At 43.4% G+C, this 19,658-nt stretch overlaps 1 protein-coding gene across 1 annotated transcript in view; it reads left to right on the plus strand.

The window, feature by feature from the left end:
- ZMYM3 (zinc finger MYM-type containing 3) overlaps positions 1-19,658 on the plus strand; it is a 271,782-nt gene that overhangs the window by 185,784 nt on the left and 66,340 nt on the right. Inside the window, 9 exon segments of the mRNA XM_030209787.1 lie at positions 8,022-8,108; positions 11,573-11,620; positions 11,622-11,685; positions 11,688-11,723; positions 13,278-13,299; positions 13,301-13,448; positions 13,581-13,644; positions 13,647-13,754; positions 14,189-14,242. Of these exon segments, the coding sequence (XP_030065647.1) occupies positions 8,022-8,108; positions 11,573-11,620; positions 11,622-11,685; positions 11,688-11,723; positions 13,278-13,299; positions 13,301-13,448; positions 13,581-13,644; positions 13,647-13,754; positions 14,189-14,242 (631 nt within the window).

Here is a 19,658-nt window from a genome sequence, read left to right on the forward strand (position 1 = left end):
AGGAAAGGAGAGTTTCTCACTTCCCTGGATTTGACGGAAGCTTATCTTCACTTTCCTTTGTGCAGCCTTTTGGTTCCAAGTTACAGGGTCCGATTCGTCGGTTCCTTGCAGAGAAGGCGCCGACGGCCCGTACTTATCGTCAGGTCATGGGCCTGATGGCGGCGACCATAGAGGTAGTTCCGTGGGCCAGGGCGCACATGCGTCAGGTACAGTCAGCTCTGCTCAGTCGTTGGTCCCCTCTGTCGCAGGACTTGGAAATGTGTTGTCCGCTGTCGGTGGCCCCTCGTCTCAGTCTCCGCTGGTGGCTCAGTCCGCGCAATTTGGGAAAGGAATGCCGTTGGAGTCCCCACGGGGGCTGGTAATGGTCACGGATGCCAGTCTGCAAGGTTGGGGGGCACATTGTCTCAGTCAGGTAGCTCAAGGCCGGTGGTCTCGGGCAGAAGCAGAGTGGTCCATCAACCGGCTGGAAACTCGGGCCATTCGGGTGGCGCGCCAGGCCTTGACGTCGGTGGTTCGCCACAAGGCAGTCCGAGTGCTCTGTGACAATGCCATGGCAGTAGCATATGTCAACCGTCAAGGGGGGAACAAAGAGCCTTGGCGGCGCAGTTGAACTCATCTTCAGGCTCTCTTGGCAGCGCATGTGGCCGGGGTAGGTCACATAGATGCAGATTATCTCAGCAGGCACACTCTAGATCCCAGAGAGTGGTCTTTTCTTCGGTCAGTGTTCCAGTGAGTTGTGTCGGTCTGGGGACTTTCGGTGATCTTAGCGCAACGGCTCGCTATGCGCAAGTTCAGAGATTTTTTTTTTTTCAGTCGCTGAAGAGACCCTTGAGCGGAGGAAATCGACACTCTTCTGTTGCCTTGGCTTCGGGAGTGACTGTATGTGTTTCCTCTGTGGCTGTTAGTCGGTCGAGTAATATAGCGCATCGAACATCACTCCGGTCGGGTGATTCTGGTAGCTTCGGATTGGCAGCGTCGACCATGGTATGGAGACCTGGTGCGGTTGGCAGGGGCGGCGGCCCTGCCTTTGTTGGGATCAGTTCTGTGTCAAGGCCCGATAATCATGCCGGATCCGGCTCGGTTTTCGCTTATGGTTTGGCTCTTGAGCGGCACAAGTTGAAGAAGAAGGGGCTTTCGTCCAGTGGCTTTGCTACGATGTTGAGTTGCCGTAGACGATCCACTTCCTTGGTGTATGTCCGGGTTTGGAGAATCTTTGAGCACTGGTGTGAAGACCATCGAGTTCGGCCGTTTCACTCTTCGGTGGCGGAAGTTTTGGAATTTTTGCACGATGGTGTTGATAGAGGTCTGGCCTTGTCTACACTGAAGGTTCAGGTGGCAGCTTTGTCATGTTTTCGTGGGAAGCTTCAGTGAAAGTCCTTCGCGTCTGTGCCTGAGGTAGTGCGTTTTTTGAAGGGTGTTAAGTTGCTGCGTCCGCCTCAGTGACGGATGGTGCCTCCGTGGGATTTGAAGCTAGTTTTGGATGCTTTGATCAGGCCTCCGTTTGTGCCTCTGGTATCGGCATCTTGTAAGGATTTATCTTTAAAGGCGGTCTTGTTGGTGGCGATTACTTCAGCACGGAGTGTTTCAGAGCTTCAGGCTTTGTCTTTTAGGGAACCATTTTTGTCCTTTCTGAGGGAAAGGTTTCGTTTCGGACGGTGCTTTCCTTTTTTGCCCAAGGTGGTTTCCGAGTTCCATGTTAATCAGGTCATCTCTCTGCCAGTGTTGGGTGATATGGCTGGAGATTCGGAGCAGCGTGGTATTGCCAAGCTGGATGTCAGGAGAGTTTTGAGTTGTTATCTCTCTGGAACTCAGGACTTCAGAGCCTCTGACCGTTTGTTCGTTCTTCATGGTGGCCCAAAGAAGGGTGCAGCGGCTCCTAAGGTGACCATAGCACGGTGGTTGAAGGAGGCGGTTGCATCTGCTTACTTGGTGAAGGGTCCTGTGGTGCCTAGGGGCTGGTCTGCTCATTCCACTAGGGGAATGGCAGCCTCGTGGGCGGAGAATAGTATGATTTCTCTGTTAGATATTTGTCGGGCTGCGGTTTGGTTTTCGTTGCATTCCTTTGTGAAGCATTATAGGATTCCTGTGCATGCAAAGGACGAGGTGCGCTTTGGGGCAGCAGTTTTGACCTCTGGCCTTAGTAGGTCCCTCCCATAACTTAGTTACTGCTCTGGTACGTCCCACGCGTCTTGACCGGTCTGGAGGGTCGCTGAGGAAGGTGAAATTAGATCTTACCTGCTAATTTTCTTTCCTCTAGACCCTCCAGACCGGTCAAGAGCCCGCCCTGTCTGTATTGGAGGCCAGGAGGTGTATTTGTTGGATAATTCTTGGCTGCTGTAAATTGTTGTTTCTCTAATTGCAGACTGTTTATTTCTGTTTTGTGATAGGAGTCCGGGACAGGTGGGGCTCTTCTTTGATAGTCCACCTGTAGAAGCCCAACTGTTTTATCAAAGGCAAAGGAACATGTTTCCGTAAGAGCAAGCGGAAGATGTTTCTTGTTTTTGCAGTTTACTGTGACCACGTACAGGGTTGCTAGTTGTTGTTAGTGTTTTTTGTTTCTCTGCTTTGTCAGGGTTATACTGGCTAGTGGAGGTTCTGCACAGGTTATATATACAGGCTTCAAAAGCTTAGTGTTTTCTCAGTCTCCCTCTGCTGGTAGGAGGACATAACCCACGCGTCTTGACCGGTCTGGAGGGTCTAGAGGAAAGAAAATTAGCAGGTAAGATCTAATTTCACCATATGCACTAAATGGGGACCCCCGCCAGCAAAGGTACCTGGCGGCGGTGGTAGGAGGGGGGAGTCGAAATGGCAGGAGAGGGTTGGCAGCGGGGGGAGGTCTAAAGTAGAGGGGGCCAGGGTTAAATCTGTGGGGGCCCATGCCCCTGTGGCCCCACCTAGCTATGCCCTTGGCTGTAACTGATTTTATTATGTAGTTTACTCTGGTTGCTGTGCTTTCCTGTCATGAATGGAATTCCTATGTTTGTTTATTTGTATACACTAATTGTTTTTATACATATGTAAACCGTTCTGATCACGCAGCTGCAAAAATCCAGCAGCTTTGCCAGATAAGTCTCTTATCTCCCTCTATCAACTGAGCTGCTTTTATTAGCAAATTTCAGAATACAGATTCATTCTTTGACATGATAACATAATTGGCAAGCAACATGCTTTTTCCTATCTCAGACCCTGTCTGTTCCATCCATAGGTACACCATATCATGTTGGCCCACGCACATCCTTCTTTGGCTATGTTACAGACAATTTGTTTCTGTTTCTTTCAGGTCTAGGTTTTAAGACCTTTTGCCAGTATATTTGGTTTAACAGATAATTAGCCTAAGCCAAGCATTCACAGTTCATAGTCTTCAAGACCACCACATTCAGCCTCAGAAAAACTTAAACCTCCTTCATTACATGACTGACACAGACTTCCCATTTCTTCCGTATCCCCTGCTAGTACTCCAGGGCCCCGACAACAGACCCCCTTTGATTCTGTCCAGGATCACCTACACAAGGAAAGGCAGTTGTTCAAATAGAGAAGCAGTAACAATGTCAATATTAATTTATTGTTTTATAGACTGCTGTCTCCCCTACTGGGTTCGGGTTCACCACTGTTTACAAAAATACAATTGTACATCAATTCAAAAACAAGGTACATAAAACATGACGACAGCAATCAAACAGAAAAGATTTTCAGCTGTTTCCTACAGCATGATAGCATTATGAACAGTGGGAGGGCTAGAAAGCACATTCTTACTCAGCTGCCAAAGAGAACAGGCACACTGCAGAAAACAGCACAAAACAATCAGTATAACAATGAAGCCTATTACAAAGAAAAGGAGGCCATGAAGCCAGGCAACTAGCTAGTAAACCAAGCAGAAATCTGTGGTAGAGTGCTGAATACTAGACAATAGGTTTTGTAGGTCTTTTAAGTTTTTGCTCAACCAGGACATTATTATTTGTCAAATTAAAGCAACGCATCCCCTCAAACTCCTCATACCCATGATTAGCCCTATGGGTCTGCTGGGTCAAGGCAGCAATAAGGGGAGAGGTGAGATTAATAGTCTTGGCTAGGGCACAAGCAAGATTTGTCAGATCAATATGTGCATGAAGTGCTCATCCAGGCAAACCAACTAAGGAAGTAGCTACGGTAAGAGCTTCAGCTTTAGAAAACAAATGCACTTCAGAATGGCAGAAGAAAATTGGGTATTGATTGATCTTGGGGAACGGTTATGAGCATGACCATAAGAGGGCCAGCTCAGGAATGCACCAGTGGTAAGTCTTCCAGTAGTGCAGGAACATGAGAGAGCTATTTTCCCCACAGAGGAGGAACCAGCCTAGAGGTAAATACATTGGAGTACAAGGATTGTAGAGGCACAAAGAAATCCAGGATAGGTGACATGAGTAGAACAGTCAGTAGCAAATGTGACATTCAGAAGTAAAATATGAAAGGGTTGATAATTAGTGTAAGCAGTAGGATTTTTCACAGCTCTTAAGTTATATAACAGTCCAGAAAAAGTTGTTTCTTACTAGTGGAATATTCTTACACTGGGTGTCATTCATCATAATTCCTATAAAACAAATAGCTAAGGTAGCACTAGGAGTTAAAGTACTCCTAATACAGAAAGCGTTTTCAATAGTTGCTGAAAGGGATACAAAGGAGCAAAGTAGGAACAACAACAGACCTAAGTTTTCATTCACAACCATAATGAACATACCAATCCCTTGGCACCTTTTCTTGCATAATTCTATAACCAGCAATATTGTACCATAAGCTCCATCACATCTGGTGGGAGAAGATATTCCAAATGGTTATTTTCACACCACCAATTCTACATAGTAAACATAGTAAATGACGACAGATAAAGACCTGTACAGTCCATCCAGTCTGCCCAACAACATAAACTCATTATACATGGTATACTTTATATGATTTGTCCTTGCCATTCTCAGGGCACAGATCGTAGATGTCTGCCCAGCACTGTTATTGTATTAAAAGTTTTGAAGCTAACATCAAAGCCCCTTAAAATTTACACTCCAGCCCATCCATATCTATTCAGTTATGATCAGGGCGTAGACAGTAGAAGTCTGTCCAGCACTGGCTTTGCTTCCCAGTTACCGGCATTGCCACCCAATCTCCGCTAAGATTCCGTGGATCCATTCCTTCTAAACAGGATTCCTTTGTGTTTATCCCACGCATTTTTGAATTCCATTACCGTTTTCATCTCCACCACCTCTCGCAGGAGGGCATTTCACGTATCTACCACCCTTTCCTTGAAAAAATACTTCCTGACATTACTCCTGAGTCTGTGCCCCTTCAACCTCAATTCATGTCCTCTAGTTCTACCACCTTCCCATCTCCGGAAAAGGTTTGTTTGCGGATTAATACCTTTCAAATATTTGAACATCTGTATCATTTCACCCCTATTTCTCCTTTCCTCCAAGGTATGTTCAGGTCAGCAAGTCTCTCCTCATACGGTTTGCAGTGCAAATCCCATACCATTTTTGTAGCTTTTCTTTGCACTGCTTCCAGTCTTTTTACATCTTTAGCAAGATGCGGCCTCTAAAACTGACACAATACTCCAAGTGCTCACCAATAACTTGTAGAGGGGCATCAACAAACCTTTCTTCTGCTGGTTATACCCCTCTCTATGCAGCCTAGCATCCTACTGGCCATGGCTGCTGCCTTGTCGCATTGTTTCTTCACCTTCAGATCCTCGGACACCATCACCCCAAGGTCTCTCTTCTGAGTTGAACTTACTAATCTCTCCCCTCCTAACCGGTGTCTTTTTTAAATTTCTGCACCCCAAGTGCATCACTCCGCACTTCTTGACATTAAAGTTTAACTAAACAACTCCAGAAACCTCAAAAATAATGATAAAATGCAAAAACAAAAATGAAAAAACTCAAACTATATGGAAAAATAATAAACAAATGTATAAAAATTATATAAAAGTGATGGGTTCTCAGTTTTTATAGTGCATTGCATAGACCGGAGTCTTGAGTAGATGTAATAACACATTTCCCACGTCATAGCACCTTACTCCAGCCCTACCAACCAGTTGCATCAAGCTCTTATAGTCATATGTGTCAACAGCAAAAAAAAAAATATAAAGCTGTAGAGGGAGGTACTTATCTTAAGGTGCTTCGGTGCATAATCCTCAGGAAATAGCGCATTCCTTAATCCGATATGTACAATGTCCAAAATTCAAACAGGGTTTATTTGTTTGTTTTTTTGCTGGAGTGGAGGATTAGCCAGTGGTTAGTGCAGTGGACTTTGATCCTGGGGAACTGATTTCGATTCCCGCTGCAGCTCCTTGTGACTCAGGGAAAGTCACTTAACCCTCCATTGCCCCTGGTACAAAATAAGTACCTGAATATATGTAAACGGCTTTGAATGTAGTTGCAAAAACCTCAGAAAGGCAGTATATCAAGTCCCATTTCCCTTTCCCCCTTTCCCTTATGACATCACAGTATTAGAAGTGAGTCAAGTATCGGGCAATCAAGCCATTGTGACATCACTGATGAGGTTGGCTCTTATTGGTGGAATGAGTGGAGGCTTAGCCTAGTGGTTAGTGCAGTGGATTTTGATCCTGGGGAACTGTATTGGGCAATCAAGCCATTGTGACATCACTGATGAGGTTGGCTCTTATTGGTGGAATGAGTGGAGGAGTAGCCTAGTGGTTAGTGCAGTGGACTTTGATCCTGGGGAACTGATTTCGATTCCCACTGCAGCTCCTTGTGACTCTGGGCAAGTCACTTAACCCTCCATTGTCCCAGGTACAAATAAGTATCTGTATATACTATGTAAACTCCTCAGAAAGGCAGTATATCAAGTCCCATTTCCCTTTCCATGTTGCTACAATTTGAGATTCTACATGGAATGTTGCTACTGTTTGAGATTCTGTTGCTACTATTTGAGATTCTACATGGAATGTTGCTATTCCACTATCAACAATGCATGTAGAAGTCGGCCCTTGCAGATCAGCATACGTGCAGGACATCAGACTCACAGAAACAGAAGCCTGCGCGGCCGTGTTGCTGATCTGCAAGGGCAGGCTTCTACATGGAATGTTGCTAGTGGAGGAGTAGCCTAGTGGTTAGTGCAGCGGACTTTTAATCCTGGGGAACTGATTTCGATTCCCGCTGCAGCTCCTTGTGACTCAGGGAAAGTCACTTAACCCTCCATTGCCCCTGGTACAAAATAAGTACCTGAATATATGTAAACGGCTTTGAATGTAGTTGCAAAAACCTCAGAAAGGCGGTATATCAAGTCTCATTTCGCTTTCCCTTTATTTAAATTGTGCAGCATCCATCACACATAACTGTGTCTTAAGGGCATATTGATGTTCATGTTTGTCTCCTGCAAATCATCCATTTAGGAAGACTAATGACCTGTAGGAGAAACAAATACACTCCTTGCCTTTTTCACTTTTTAAACATAGGGCCGGTTATTGCTTTTGCTGTTTCAGGTTGGGTTTATTCGTGGTTTTAGGCCCGATATTAAAAAAAAAAAATGCTGAGCTCCTGAGTTAGTGTCCTAAATTTCTGCCCTATTTTTAGCTGAAAATTCATCTTAATTTAGGAGCGTAAAAACTATATTCATAAATGTAGGCCTTTATTTGTCTAGATTTATGAGCCTAGTGTTAAAAATCAGTGCTAAGTTCCTAACTTCCTTTCCCTGCTCTGAATCTGCCCCTGTTGCCACCCACTTTTTATACGCCTAAATTTGAGTTTAGTGGAATTTTCAGTAAAATGTTATGCACTCGGCCCTAGTAAAATTTTAGAGAGGCCAATTTATGAGAATAACTCTCAAAGTTAGCAACACAAATCCTTTGATACTTGGGCCCGATGTTGTTTATTCTGGAAGAATTGGAACTAGTCATGAGCTCATCACAGTCCTTATTTTTGCAAAACTCTGATAAATCCTTGAAAAGCTTATCTAGTGGTGAATGATTATTGCATCAGTGACGAGATTTAAGTGGTGTGTTATAATTTTGTTTCTGTTTGCTTGTTTGTTGGTAGCGCACTAGTCCAGAAGGTGGTATCCATTTGAACTGTCATTACTGTCACAATGTGTTCACTGGAAAACCCGAGGTCTTGGACTGGCAGGTAAGGAATCAAATGAAAAGTAAAGATAGTTAGTTAATGTGTAAGTCAACCTGCTGCAGGGGCCACAGGTCAGAGGACCACATGCAATGCTGAGCCTTTAAACTTTCTAACAAAATCTGACAGCTTGGCATTACTGTGAAACTTCAGGTCTAGCCACCTGACTCTGGCTAGGATTGCCACTTGGCTATTTGCCATTGATTTATCTACCATTCTGTGCTAAATTAAGGGTATCATGGTGGCAGTTTTGTTAGACTTTGTGTTAACATTTCTGGGCATATGTAACTATTCAGTATTGTTACTAGACAATGAAATGGGGACAAAGTTTGTCCCTACCCCTGTGAGCTCTGATTCCATCTGCAGAAGCCTCAAACAGTTATGTAGTACAACACCAGATATATAGAAAGAGATGCATTTATTCCTGTACTGTGCAAAATATAAAGATGTCACATGCCAGGAATGGTGTTAGGGGATTGCGACTAGAGCAATTGCCCTCGGTCTCTGATCAGAGAGAGCCCCAAGCGTGATGAAAGCTGAACAAAGTGCAGCCTCAAAATGGGCTTTGGGGTCTCCTCCCAAAGTTGTTCCCTGGGCCCCAGCTATGTCTAACATTAGCTTTGGCAAGATGTACATCTCAAATCTGACTTACTGTCATCACAAAATAGAAAATAAAATGATTTTTTTCTACCTTTTGTTGTCTGGTCATTGTATTTTTAAAATCATGTTGGTCTTGGGCTCTGGTTTCTGCTTACCTCTGTCTTCTCTTAACTCGCTCACCAGGTTCTCCTATCCATTTGACATCACTTCTCTCTCCATGTCTACCATCCATCTTCCATTTCTGTGTCCCTTTTGTCCCCTGGGTTCAGCATCTCTCTTCTGTGTCCCTGTATCTCCCCTATGCTCATCATCTCCGCATCTATCCTCTCTATCTCCCTCTTCTCTTCCTCTGTGTGGAACAACATCTCCATTCTTTGTCTGGTATTGCCCTTCTGTGTCCATATACCATTCCCATGCAGCATCTCCCCTTTGTGTTGTTGTCCCTGTGCAACTCCTCCCCCCTTTGCACATCATTTCTCTTCTGTTTGTTGCCTCACTGTGTCCAGCTTCTCCGCTGTCTTCCTCTTCCACACCAATGCGTCTGTCTCCTCTCCAACCAAACCCAGCTTCTCTCCCTATCTTCCCCCACCATTCCAGCATCTGGCTCACCTGCCTTTTCTCTTTCCCGTTTTCCTTCCTACTGTGGGTTCAGTATTTGAGTCCCTCTTCCTTCATCCCCCTTGGTCTGTCATCTCTTTCTCTTCCTTCTAGCCCCCCCCCCCCTCCCATGGTTCCAACCAGCATCTCTCATCTTTCTCTCTGCCCCCACCACTCCTCCTGCCATGGGTCCGGCCAGCACTTCTCTCCTTTCCATCTAGCACCCCCTCCTCCCATGGGTCCAGCCAGCACCTCTCTCCATTCCCTCCACCCCCTCCTCCTCCTCCCATGGGTCCAGCCAGCACCTCTCTCCATTCCCTCCACCCCCTCCTCCTCCTCTCATGGGTCCAGCTGGCACCTCTCTCCTTTCCCTCCAGCCCCTCTTCTCCTTCTCCCATGGGTCCAGCCAGCACTTTTTGCTTCAGAATTTCACTATGGCAATTTTTATGAATCACTATTTAAAAAAAAAAAAAAAGCCAACGCCTCAAAATTCAGAAAACACAATCCTATTTTCATCTTCTCAAAGGAAAACAGTTAGCCGAGTCCAGCCCTCTCTTCTGCAGCTTATTTTGATGCTAAACAGGAAGTTGCAGAAGAGAAGGTGGGCCTTGACGGGAGGAAGGCCACGGAGCTGGCTATGTGAATCACTGTAGGAAAGTGTGACATCCACTGGTAGGAGAGGATTTTTTTTTTTACCGCAGGAACAAGGTAAAGCTTTGTTCCCGTATCTGTGGTGGTTTTTTTTTTTTTAGAGTGTTGCCGTTACCGCGGTTTCTCCAAGGACAACTATTCTCACTGATGGGTAACGCGATCCTCTGTTGCCTGGTCTGGAGCTTGTAACAAGCATTTAACAGCTTTGTGGAGTGTTAGCCATGCTCCACTGCGCATGTGCAAGTGCCTTCCTGCGCACTACAAGAGCATGGTTACCGCAGTTGTTTTCTACCACGGTGAAGGGTGGTCGATATTTTGTCCCACTGAGCTTCTAGAGTGCCTTTCAGCAAATTTTTTTTTTTGTGTGCTGTTTTTTTCACATGCCCATCTTCGGGTTTCCTTGTTTTTCGGCCTTTATTGTTTTAGGTCAATTTTTCCCACTTTTTAAGTTAACTTTATTTTTTCCATGTCACTGGGACGTTTTTAGGCCCTGATTTCGGTTTTTATTTGGCTGTGGACGTTTTCACTTGCATGTCCACAAGTTCCCAGTGGCTTTAAACGCTGTACCTGGTGCAATCGGACCATCTATGGCAAGGACACCCATTCTTGGTGTTTCCAGTGCTTAGGGCCTAACCACAGCCCTTCTAACTGTGTCCTCTGTCTTCAGATGAAGAAATGACTCAGGTGGCCAGAGAGGCTCAATGGGAAAGGATTTTTGGAGCCCAGTCCGAATCCTCAACCGTAACCCCTTTCCCCATCACGACCTATGTGTCCTTTTAGCTCCTGTTATCCTTAAAAACCCTGTATCTACTACTCTCCCAAAGCTCCAATCCCAGCCTAAGTCTCCATCACCCCAGATTTTCTTCTCTGTCTCCAAGGCAGAAATCCCTTTTAGTTCTCTTCATCCCTCCATCCCCTCTTTTCCTTTCTGATCTCATTTTCTTTATCGGCAGGAAATATATATATCCTGCATGCTGCTGTAACCCCCATCTCCCTCTGTAGCCCATTGGTCAGACATAGCTAGCCAGTAGGCTGCTTCAGCACCCCCCCCCCCCCCCCCGGTCCTGTTGTCCAGATACAGCCAGCCAACAATCTCTAGAGGAGAGAAGCATTTCCTTCTTGCTTTTCCATGGTACTATGCCTCATGCAGCTGTCAACTTCCAGACCAGGGGGTACTCAAGCACCCACAGAGCTGGTGCTTATAATTAATTCCTTCTACTATGTGCTGATGTCAGCCTGTAGTGACTTGTTTTTGTAGGCTTTGCTCTCACATGTGAGTAACATGCATAGATTGGCTACTATAATCCTAATCGGTATGGTTTGAATCAGAAGGTTTGTTTTAGTCTTCCTCTGCTGTCATATACTATGTTACTGTACTTTGTAGGCACATGCAGAAGCCTGTTTACTTTCTTTTACCTCAAAAATAGTTCATTTTGTAAATGTGTACATGTATTAGAGATTCTCATTCTAATGAAGTGTATGCGTGGCCTTATTTTTTTGTATTCATCTCTTCCCCTTCTGCACCTCTTAAGATATTTGTGCACCTTCTGTTGGCATTCAGCAATGCACATGTTTCATTCCTGGATGACAAGTTGACTCCCTGCCATTTCCCTTTCTCCTAGGATCATATGTATCAGTTTTGCTGTAAGGATTGTTGTGAGGATTACAAACCGCTTGCATGGTGTAGTCTCACAGTGTGAATACTGCAAGCAGGAGAAGCTGCTGCATGAGAAGATCCGTTTTCTGGGGTTGAAAAGAATTTCTGCAGTGAAGGTAAATGTTCGGCTTATCGCCATTCACCTAAATGTTTGTTGTAGTGTGGTTTCTGCTACCTGGCTGTTCCTTCTGTCTTGTATAAAGCTGCTTCTTATTTTGAATGTGGTAATACAGCAAGCCAAACGCTAGCTCAGCAACTGAACAGATCATCATAAAAATTAAGGACATGGGGGAAGTATGAGGTCTGAATTGGCAGAAATAAAGGGTGAACGTTTAAATTTTTACAAAGCTTTATATGACTGCTTTCCATCTTCTCAAGACCTTCATCGTACTATCTTGTCCCTCAACACTACCACATCTGATCCAGTCCCAACAAATTTCATCAAAAAATCCCTGGACACTTTTTTCTTCCTTTCATCTACACTATGATTCATCACAGCTCTGTGTCGGGGACAGTTCTTAGTCCTTGGAAATTTGCAGCAATTTACCCTAAAAAACTCTTCTCGACTATCTTCTGATTCCAACAATTTCCATCCTATTGCAGATTTTCCTTTTGTAGCAAATGTAGCTGAAACAGTTGTTCATAATCAACTTACAGACTGCATTGATAAACTAACATACACTTTCCACAACAGTCTGGCTTCTGTTGAAACCATAGTACAGAATCTGCCCTTTTGGGCATCACCAACATACTTTTGCACCTGTCTTGACAAGTCAAAATCTATTCTCCTCTTCCTAGATCTTAGTTGCAGCTTTTGTTTTAATTGACCCCCACTGTTATTACAACACCTTCATTCTATTGGAGTCTCAGTATTGTGTTAAATTGGTTCAGTTCTTATCTCTGCAACCACCAGTACTCTGTGTATTATGACAACTCCATCTCTGCCCCTTATTCCCCCCTATCTGGAGTTCCACAAGGCTCCATACTTTTCCCCCACTTTATTTAACAGCTTTCTCTCCCCTTCTAGCACAATCTCTAGGATTTACATTATATGTGTATACGGATGATATACAACTTCTTTCACTCATCGATCATTTTCAGTCCCACAGTGTTCTCAAACATAAATGAGAAGGTACCTCAGTTTACAATCAAGCTATTCTGAAATGCCCATCTTAGCTCAGACAACTCTCAAGGTAAAACCAAATTCTGTTTTTTGTTCTCCTTTCATATTAACTACTACTACTACTACTATTAAACATTTCTATAGCGCTACTAGACTTACGCAGCGCTGTACAAATTAACATGAAAAGACAGTCCCTGCTCAACAGAGCTTACAATCTAAATTGGACAGACGAACAGACAGCTAGGGGTGGGGAAATTGCAGTGGTAGGGGTGATAAGTGAGGGTGTTGAGTAAGAGAGTCATGGTTAGGAGTCAAAAACAGTAGCAAAGAGGTGGGCTTTAAGCCTAGACTTCTTTATGAACTGATTCTTTATGCAGGGTATGGCCTTTTTAACGTTTTGGTGAATCTTTTAACTTAGTCTTTCCTTCTCTTGGGCCCTAGGACAGATAGAGTGCTTGCTTATATGTGTAGGTGCTGAGCATAGTTAAGGCACTTTGGACGTGCTCTTCTTCTAGGACTTATTTTTTCTCTTCTCTGTCCTACCTAGGTTGTGTGCTGCTCTATAAGCAGACTTCACAAAAACTTGGGGCTTTGCTGTATCACCTGCACGTACTGCTCACAGACTTGCCAAAGGGCAGTCACTGAAGAGCTGGATGGCAGCACCTGGGACTTCTGCAGTGAGGAATGCAAAAGCAAATACCTGCTGTGGTACTTTAAGGTCAGTATATATTCTAGCAAATTAGAGAAGTCAAGATATGGGATTCTTTTATTTATGGCGATAGACTGGAACACTAACGGCAGTGATATATTTATTCATCTGTCATTTGTCTGTCCTTGATTCTGGCTATAGGCAGCTCGATGCCATGCCTGCAAACGTCAAGGGAAGCTGCTGGAAACAATTCATTGGCGTGGGGAGATAAACATTTCTGCAACCAACAGTGTCTCCTGCGGTTCTACAACCAGCAAAATCAGCCCAATTTGGACACTCAGAAGGGGCCTGAGAGCCTGCTCAACAGTAAGAGGGGTGAGGGTGGCCCAAAATTAGCTGATTCAATGGTGAAGAGGTTGGGGAGGCATTAGAATGCAATGGGTCAACAACGAGAGGTGGCTGAGTGTGGAACAAGCATGAGCTGGCTTAACAATGTGGAGAGGAGGTTTACCAATAATTGATCAAGAACTTTCTGGAATAGGAGATGGGGAGCAGAGGCTAACAGTTGACCAGCAGTATGAAGAGGAATTAATCTTTCTCTAAGTGCTTAAGGCTTTGTAATATGCTTGATTTTGGAAGAAGATACTCTGAACTGGACGCTTTCATTAGAATAGAATTGGTTATAGCAGGCAGTAAGATTCTACGTATTTTAGGCAGTGGTAACATAGTAGATGATGGCGCTTGAAGACCAGTATGGTTTATATAGTACTGTTACAGTGGTAGTAATTTTATGTACTTCTTATTCTAGGGTCAGTCACCGGACCACAAAAGCACCTACAGCTACTCAGAAGAAACCCGAAAATAACACGGTAAGAGCAGGCAGAGCAGCACCGCTGGGTTTGGAGATGTAGAAGAAAGCGGTGGTTCTGATTTTTTAAACTGGCTTCTTGGGAGGTAGAAGGTGGTAGGCAGACCTGGGTCTGGCTGTAAGGGGTGGTTTCCGTCAGGACACCATACAAGCCGCATCAGAGCAGCCATGTAGTGTTTTTTTCTATGAACAAGGCCAACACTAATTACCTTGGCCATGAGCTAATGGATTTAATGACATCCAGATTGCACACAAAAGTTTGGTGGTAGAATCTGCATTCAAGAGGTCTGTGGCAATCATAGCTTAAGTTCAGTAGCAATTTATTTCAAAAGGATTTATCCTGACAGTCACTAGTAGTTCTAGACGATAGTATAATAAAACATAAGACGTGATATATGAATATTAGGGCTGTACATCGATTAAAAAATTGTAATCACACGATCGATCACATAAAGTTCCCCCCTTACATTTCCTCCTGTACAGTGCAATATATTCCTAGCAGATGTAAATTCTCAAAACTGACATATTTAAGTTAATTAAACTATGAAAATAAAATCATTTATCTTACCCTTGTCTGGTGATTTTAATCTTTCCAATCCTCTCGTTCCATGTCTCTGGTTCTCCTTCCCCTGTGCTCCCAGCACAGTCCTATGCTCTGAACTCTGCTTCCAGGGCCTTCAGTCTAGTCACTGTTTCTTTTCTCATTCTACCCTATATCCATCTTTCACATTCAACTTTCATCCATTTTTTCCTCCCTAGTTTCCATCCCTTCCCTTCCCCTCTATGCATGGGCACCGTCTCCTCCCTTCGCTCTTCTTTCCCTTTCTTGGGCACCATCTCCTCTCCTTTCCCCTCCATGGGCACTGTCTCCTCCTGTCTCTCTTCTCTTCTCTCCCCTTCCCCACCATGGGCACAGTCTCCTCTTATCTCTCCCTTTCCCTTCTCCTCTGTGGGCAGTGTCTCTGCCCTCCCTCCATGATCTCCATCTCCCTTGTTTTTTCCATCCCCTATATCCAGCATCTGTCCCTCTCAAACACATCTCTCTCCCTGTCTAGTATTCCTCTCCTGCTGCCTGCTTCTGAGAGTCCGGGCCACTGGCAGTAATCAGACAGTACTAGGCCCAGCACCAGTTCTAACTTCAGCAATAAGGAGCCTGCACACCCAACCACCCACACGCTCAGGAAAGCCCTGTGGGTTCTGCTCTCTCTGACATTTATGCACCAGAGGGGCGGTACCAATAGGGCCTCCAGGAGAGGATAGGCTCAAAGGCTTTTCACAGCCGAAGTTAGCTCTGGTGCCGGGCCTAGTATTGTCTAATTACTGCTGGCGGCCTGGACTCTCAGAGGCAGTCAGCGGGAGGAAAATGTGATCAGCCTCATAGCAAAGCCGAGGAGCAGGTAAAAAAGATGCCGGTACGCTGTACCGGTGCATACCAGCACAAAAAAAGCCTTGATCATATCTCATCTCAGCCATCTCTTTTCCAGCGGAACAGTCTTAACCTTTTAACCATTCCTCATAAAAAAGGAGGTCCATCCCCTTTATCATTTTGGTCCCTCTTATTGAACCTTTCTAATTTTGCTATAATTTATTTTTTTGAGATACAGTGACCAAAACTCAATGCAATACTCAAGGCTGCACCATGGATCAATACAAAGGCATTATAGTATTCTTGGTCTTATTTACCATCTCTTTCCTAATAACTCCTAGCATCCAGTTTGCTTTTTGGCCGCCACCAGCTCACTGGGCAGAATATTTTGGCTTATATTCTACAACGACACCTAGATCTTTTTCTTGGGTGCTGACCCCCAAGGTGGACCCTAGCATCAGGTAAATTTGAGTTCAGATTATTGTCCACATTAACTTTCATCTGCCATTTGGATGCCCAGTCTTCCAGTTTCCCAAGATCTTCCTGCAATTTTTCACAATCCGCAAATGTTTTAACAACTTTGAATAGTTTTGTGTCATCTGCAAATTTTTATCACCTCACTTGTCCCAATTTCCAGATCATTTATAAATATGTTAAATATTACTGGTCCCAGTACAGATTCCTGTAGCAATGCACTATTCACTCTCCTCCATTGAGAGAAATGGCCATCCTCTGTTTTCTGTCCAGTAACCAGTTCCTAATCCACAACAGAGCATTGCCTCCTATCCCCATTACTCCTTAATTTTCTCAGGAGTCTTTCATGAGGAACTTTGTCAAAAGCTTTCTGAAAATCGAGATACGCTACATCAACCAGCTCACCTTTATCCATGTGTTTATTCAAGCCTTTGTCTATGTGTTCCATAATTTTATTCTTTATAATAGTTTCCACTATTCTGCCCAGCAGTGAAGTCAGGTTTACCAGTCTGTAATTTCATGGATCACTCCGGAACCCTTTTTAAAACATCGGCGTTACATTGCCATCCTCCAACCTTTATATACTACAGATGATTTTAATGACAGATCACTAACATCACATCAGCAATTTCAAGTTTGAGGTCCTTTCAAAACCCTAGGGTGCATACAATCCAGTCCAGGTGATTTACTACTCTTTAATTTGTCTATTCTGGTTCTGTAAGTCTTCCAGGTTTATTATTTATTTGTTACATTTGTATCCTACATTTTCCCACCTATTTGCAGGCTCAATGTGGCTTACATAGTACCGTAAAGGCGTTCGCCAATTCCAGTATGAACAAATACAGTAATGTTGTGGTAGAATAAGGTTCATGTGTACAGACACATTAGGGAATCGTAGAGAGGAAGAGTTATTATATGTCCACTATGAGCTTTGGTTTCATTGTGTTTGCAGGGTACAAGCATTTAAGTTAGGTCGGTAAGATATGCCTTTTTGAACAGGTTAGCTTTTCCTGAGTTCCGGAAGTTTAGGTGATCATAAGTTGTTTTCACGGCTTTTGGTAATGCGTTCCATAGTTGTGTAATTATGTAGGAAAAGCTGGATGCATAGGTTGATTTGTGTTTGAGTCCTTTGCAGCTTGGGTAGTGGAGATTTAGGTATGTTCGTGTTGATCCTGTTGTGTTTTCTGGCTGGTAGGTCTATGAGGTCTGTCATGTATCACCGTAGATAATTTTATGAACCAGGGTGCAGATTTTGAAAGCAATGTGTTCTTTGATTGGGCGCCAGTGCAGATTTTCTCGGAGAGGTGTGGCGCTTTCGAAATTGTGATTTTCCAAATATAAGCCTGGCTGCCGTGTTTTGAGCGATGTGAAGTTTCTTTATAATTTGTTCTTTGCATCCCGCATAAATTCCGTTGCAATAGTCTACATGGCTAAGTAACATTGATTGTATCAAGTTGCGAAATGTTTCCTTCGGGAAGAATGGTTTCACCCGTTTGAGTTTCCACATTGAGTGGAACATTTTCTTTGTTGTAGATTTCACTTGGTTCTCTAGTGTGAGGTTACAGTCGATTGTAACACTGAGAATTTCAGGCTGTCTGAGATAGGGAGGGTATAATCTGGGGTGTTTATGTTTGTGGGTTTGTTCGTATTGTATTGGGATGAGAGGATGAGACAGTGTGTTTTTTTCTGTGTTGAGTTTTAGTTGAAATGCGTTTGCCCATGAATCCATGATATTCAAGCTGAGCTTGATTTTGTTGGTGATTTCTGTCAGATCACATTTGTAAGGAATGTATATTGTGACATCGTCTGCATAGATGAAATGGTTAAGGCCTTGGTTGGATAAGGATTTGGCTAGTGGGATCATGATTAGGTTGAAAAGGATCGGTGATAGTTGTGATCCTTGAGGTACTCCGCATTCTGCTTTCCACGGTGGTGATATGTTTGAGCTTGATTTCACTTGATATGTTCTAGTGGTTAGGAAACTCTTGATCCAACTAAGTATGTGTCCGCCAATCCTGAAGTAATCTAGGAGTCTTAGAGGCATATTTTCAAAGCACTTAGCCTTCCAAAATTCCATAGAAACCTATGGAACTTTGGAAGGCTAAGTGCTTTGAAAATGAGCCCCTTGATAGTATTTTATGGTTTACCATGTCGAACGCACTGGACATGTCAAATTGGAGGAGAAGTATGCTTTGCCTGTTGCTATTTCCTGTTCACTGAGATTTCTTTCAGTTCCTCTGCATTGTCACCCTTGAAAACCATTTCTGGTACAAATAAACCTTTTATTTTCTTCTGTAAAGACCGAAGCTAAGAATTCTTTGTCTCTCCACCATGGCCTTGTTATCCCTGTGCATCCCTTTTTTCTCCTTGATGATCTAATGATCCCACATATTCCCTCACAGGCATTCTGCTTCTGATGTACGTGAAAAAGTTGTTACTATGATTTTTGCCTCTGTGGCAAGTTTCTCTTTGTATTCTCTTTTAGCCTTCTTTATCAGTGCTGTGCCTCTAACTTGTTGGTGCTTATTTTGCTTCTTATTTTCTTCATTTGGATCCTATTTCTATTCTCTGAAGTGTGTACTTTTGGCTGCTTGCTGGCTGTTTTTTGCCCCTTCTTTCCACCTTTGTTTAAAATAACATCTTGGAAGCCCAGACCAGATGTATTCCACATTTTATTCCTGATTTTAAAGTCCTATCCTTAGCAGCCAGTCCTCTTAGCTCTTTTAAACCATTTTCCCTCATTTTATCATCATCACCGTTTCGAAAATTAAATGCTGCCACAGTAGATTATCCTGTTTATATCCTTTGAAGGTGTGTGATCTCCAGAACTGTACACAGTACTCTAAATGGAGTCTCTGTAGAGACTTATAGAGGCTCACAACCAAGGCGGTATAAACTAGAGACCAAAATGGGTAACCTAATACTAAAATAGTTAGTGTATTTTTTACTCTTTATTTTTTCAATTTTTTATTATTTTTTCTTAAATAATTCTTCTACTAGTTAACATACTTCAATGACAGCATGAAAAAAAGGATAATAAAGCCCTCAGCTGCATATCGCTTTGAAAACAAGCACTCTCCACTTGAAGTTCGACGGGGGCCACCGTTTCACTCCAAAAACAAGGCTTCCTCAGGAACTGAGCACAATATATTGATGCTTCAAATCTATGTGAAAAAATAAATCATTAGAAATATATAACATTGTAGAATTCAGCACAAAACAAGAACAACCATGGAAACATACTTCAAATGAAGACGCTTGTAATTCAAAATGGCGTCTTGACATCATGATGTACGTGGTTGATTTAAATATACTGATTAATTGGACCATTACTAATAAATTAATTAGTAAAAAAATATGCCAGTCAACACTGCTATTCAGGCCATTAGGTTCTAGTGTGTTTAGATTGAATATCCACTTGGCTTCTCTCTTTTGTAATTTCAACTTCCGATTCCCTCCCCTATTGGAAGGATTAATTTTGTCAGTTGCACAGCATTGCAATTCTTCAAATTTGTGATTTTATTTGACAGGCAGTGCTCTACCAATGGTTCTTTAAGAGCCTTTCTGCGGA

This window comes from Microcaecilia unicolor, chromosome 7 (genome assembly GCF_901765095.1).
Source record: "Microcaecilia unicolor chromosome 7, aMicUni1.1, whole genome shotgun sequence".
Taxonomy (NCBI): Eukaryota; Metazoa; Chordata; class Amphibia; order Gymnophiona; family Siphonopidae; genus Microcaecilia; species Microcaecilia unicolor.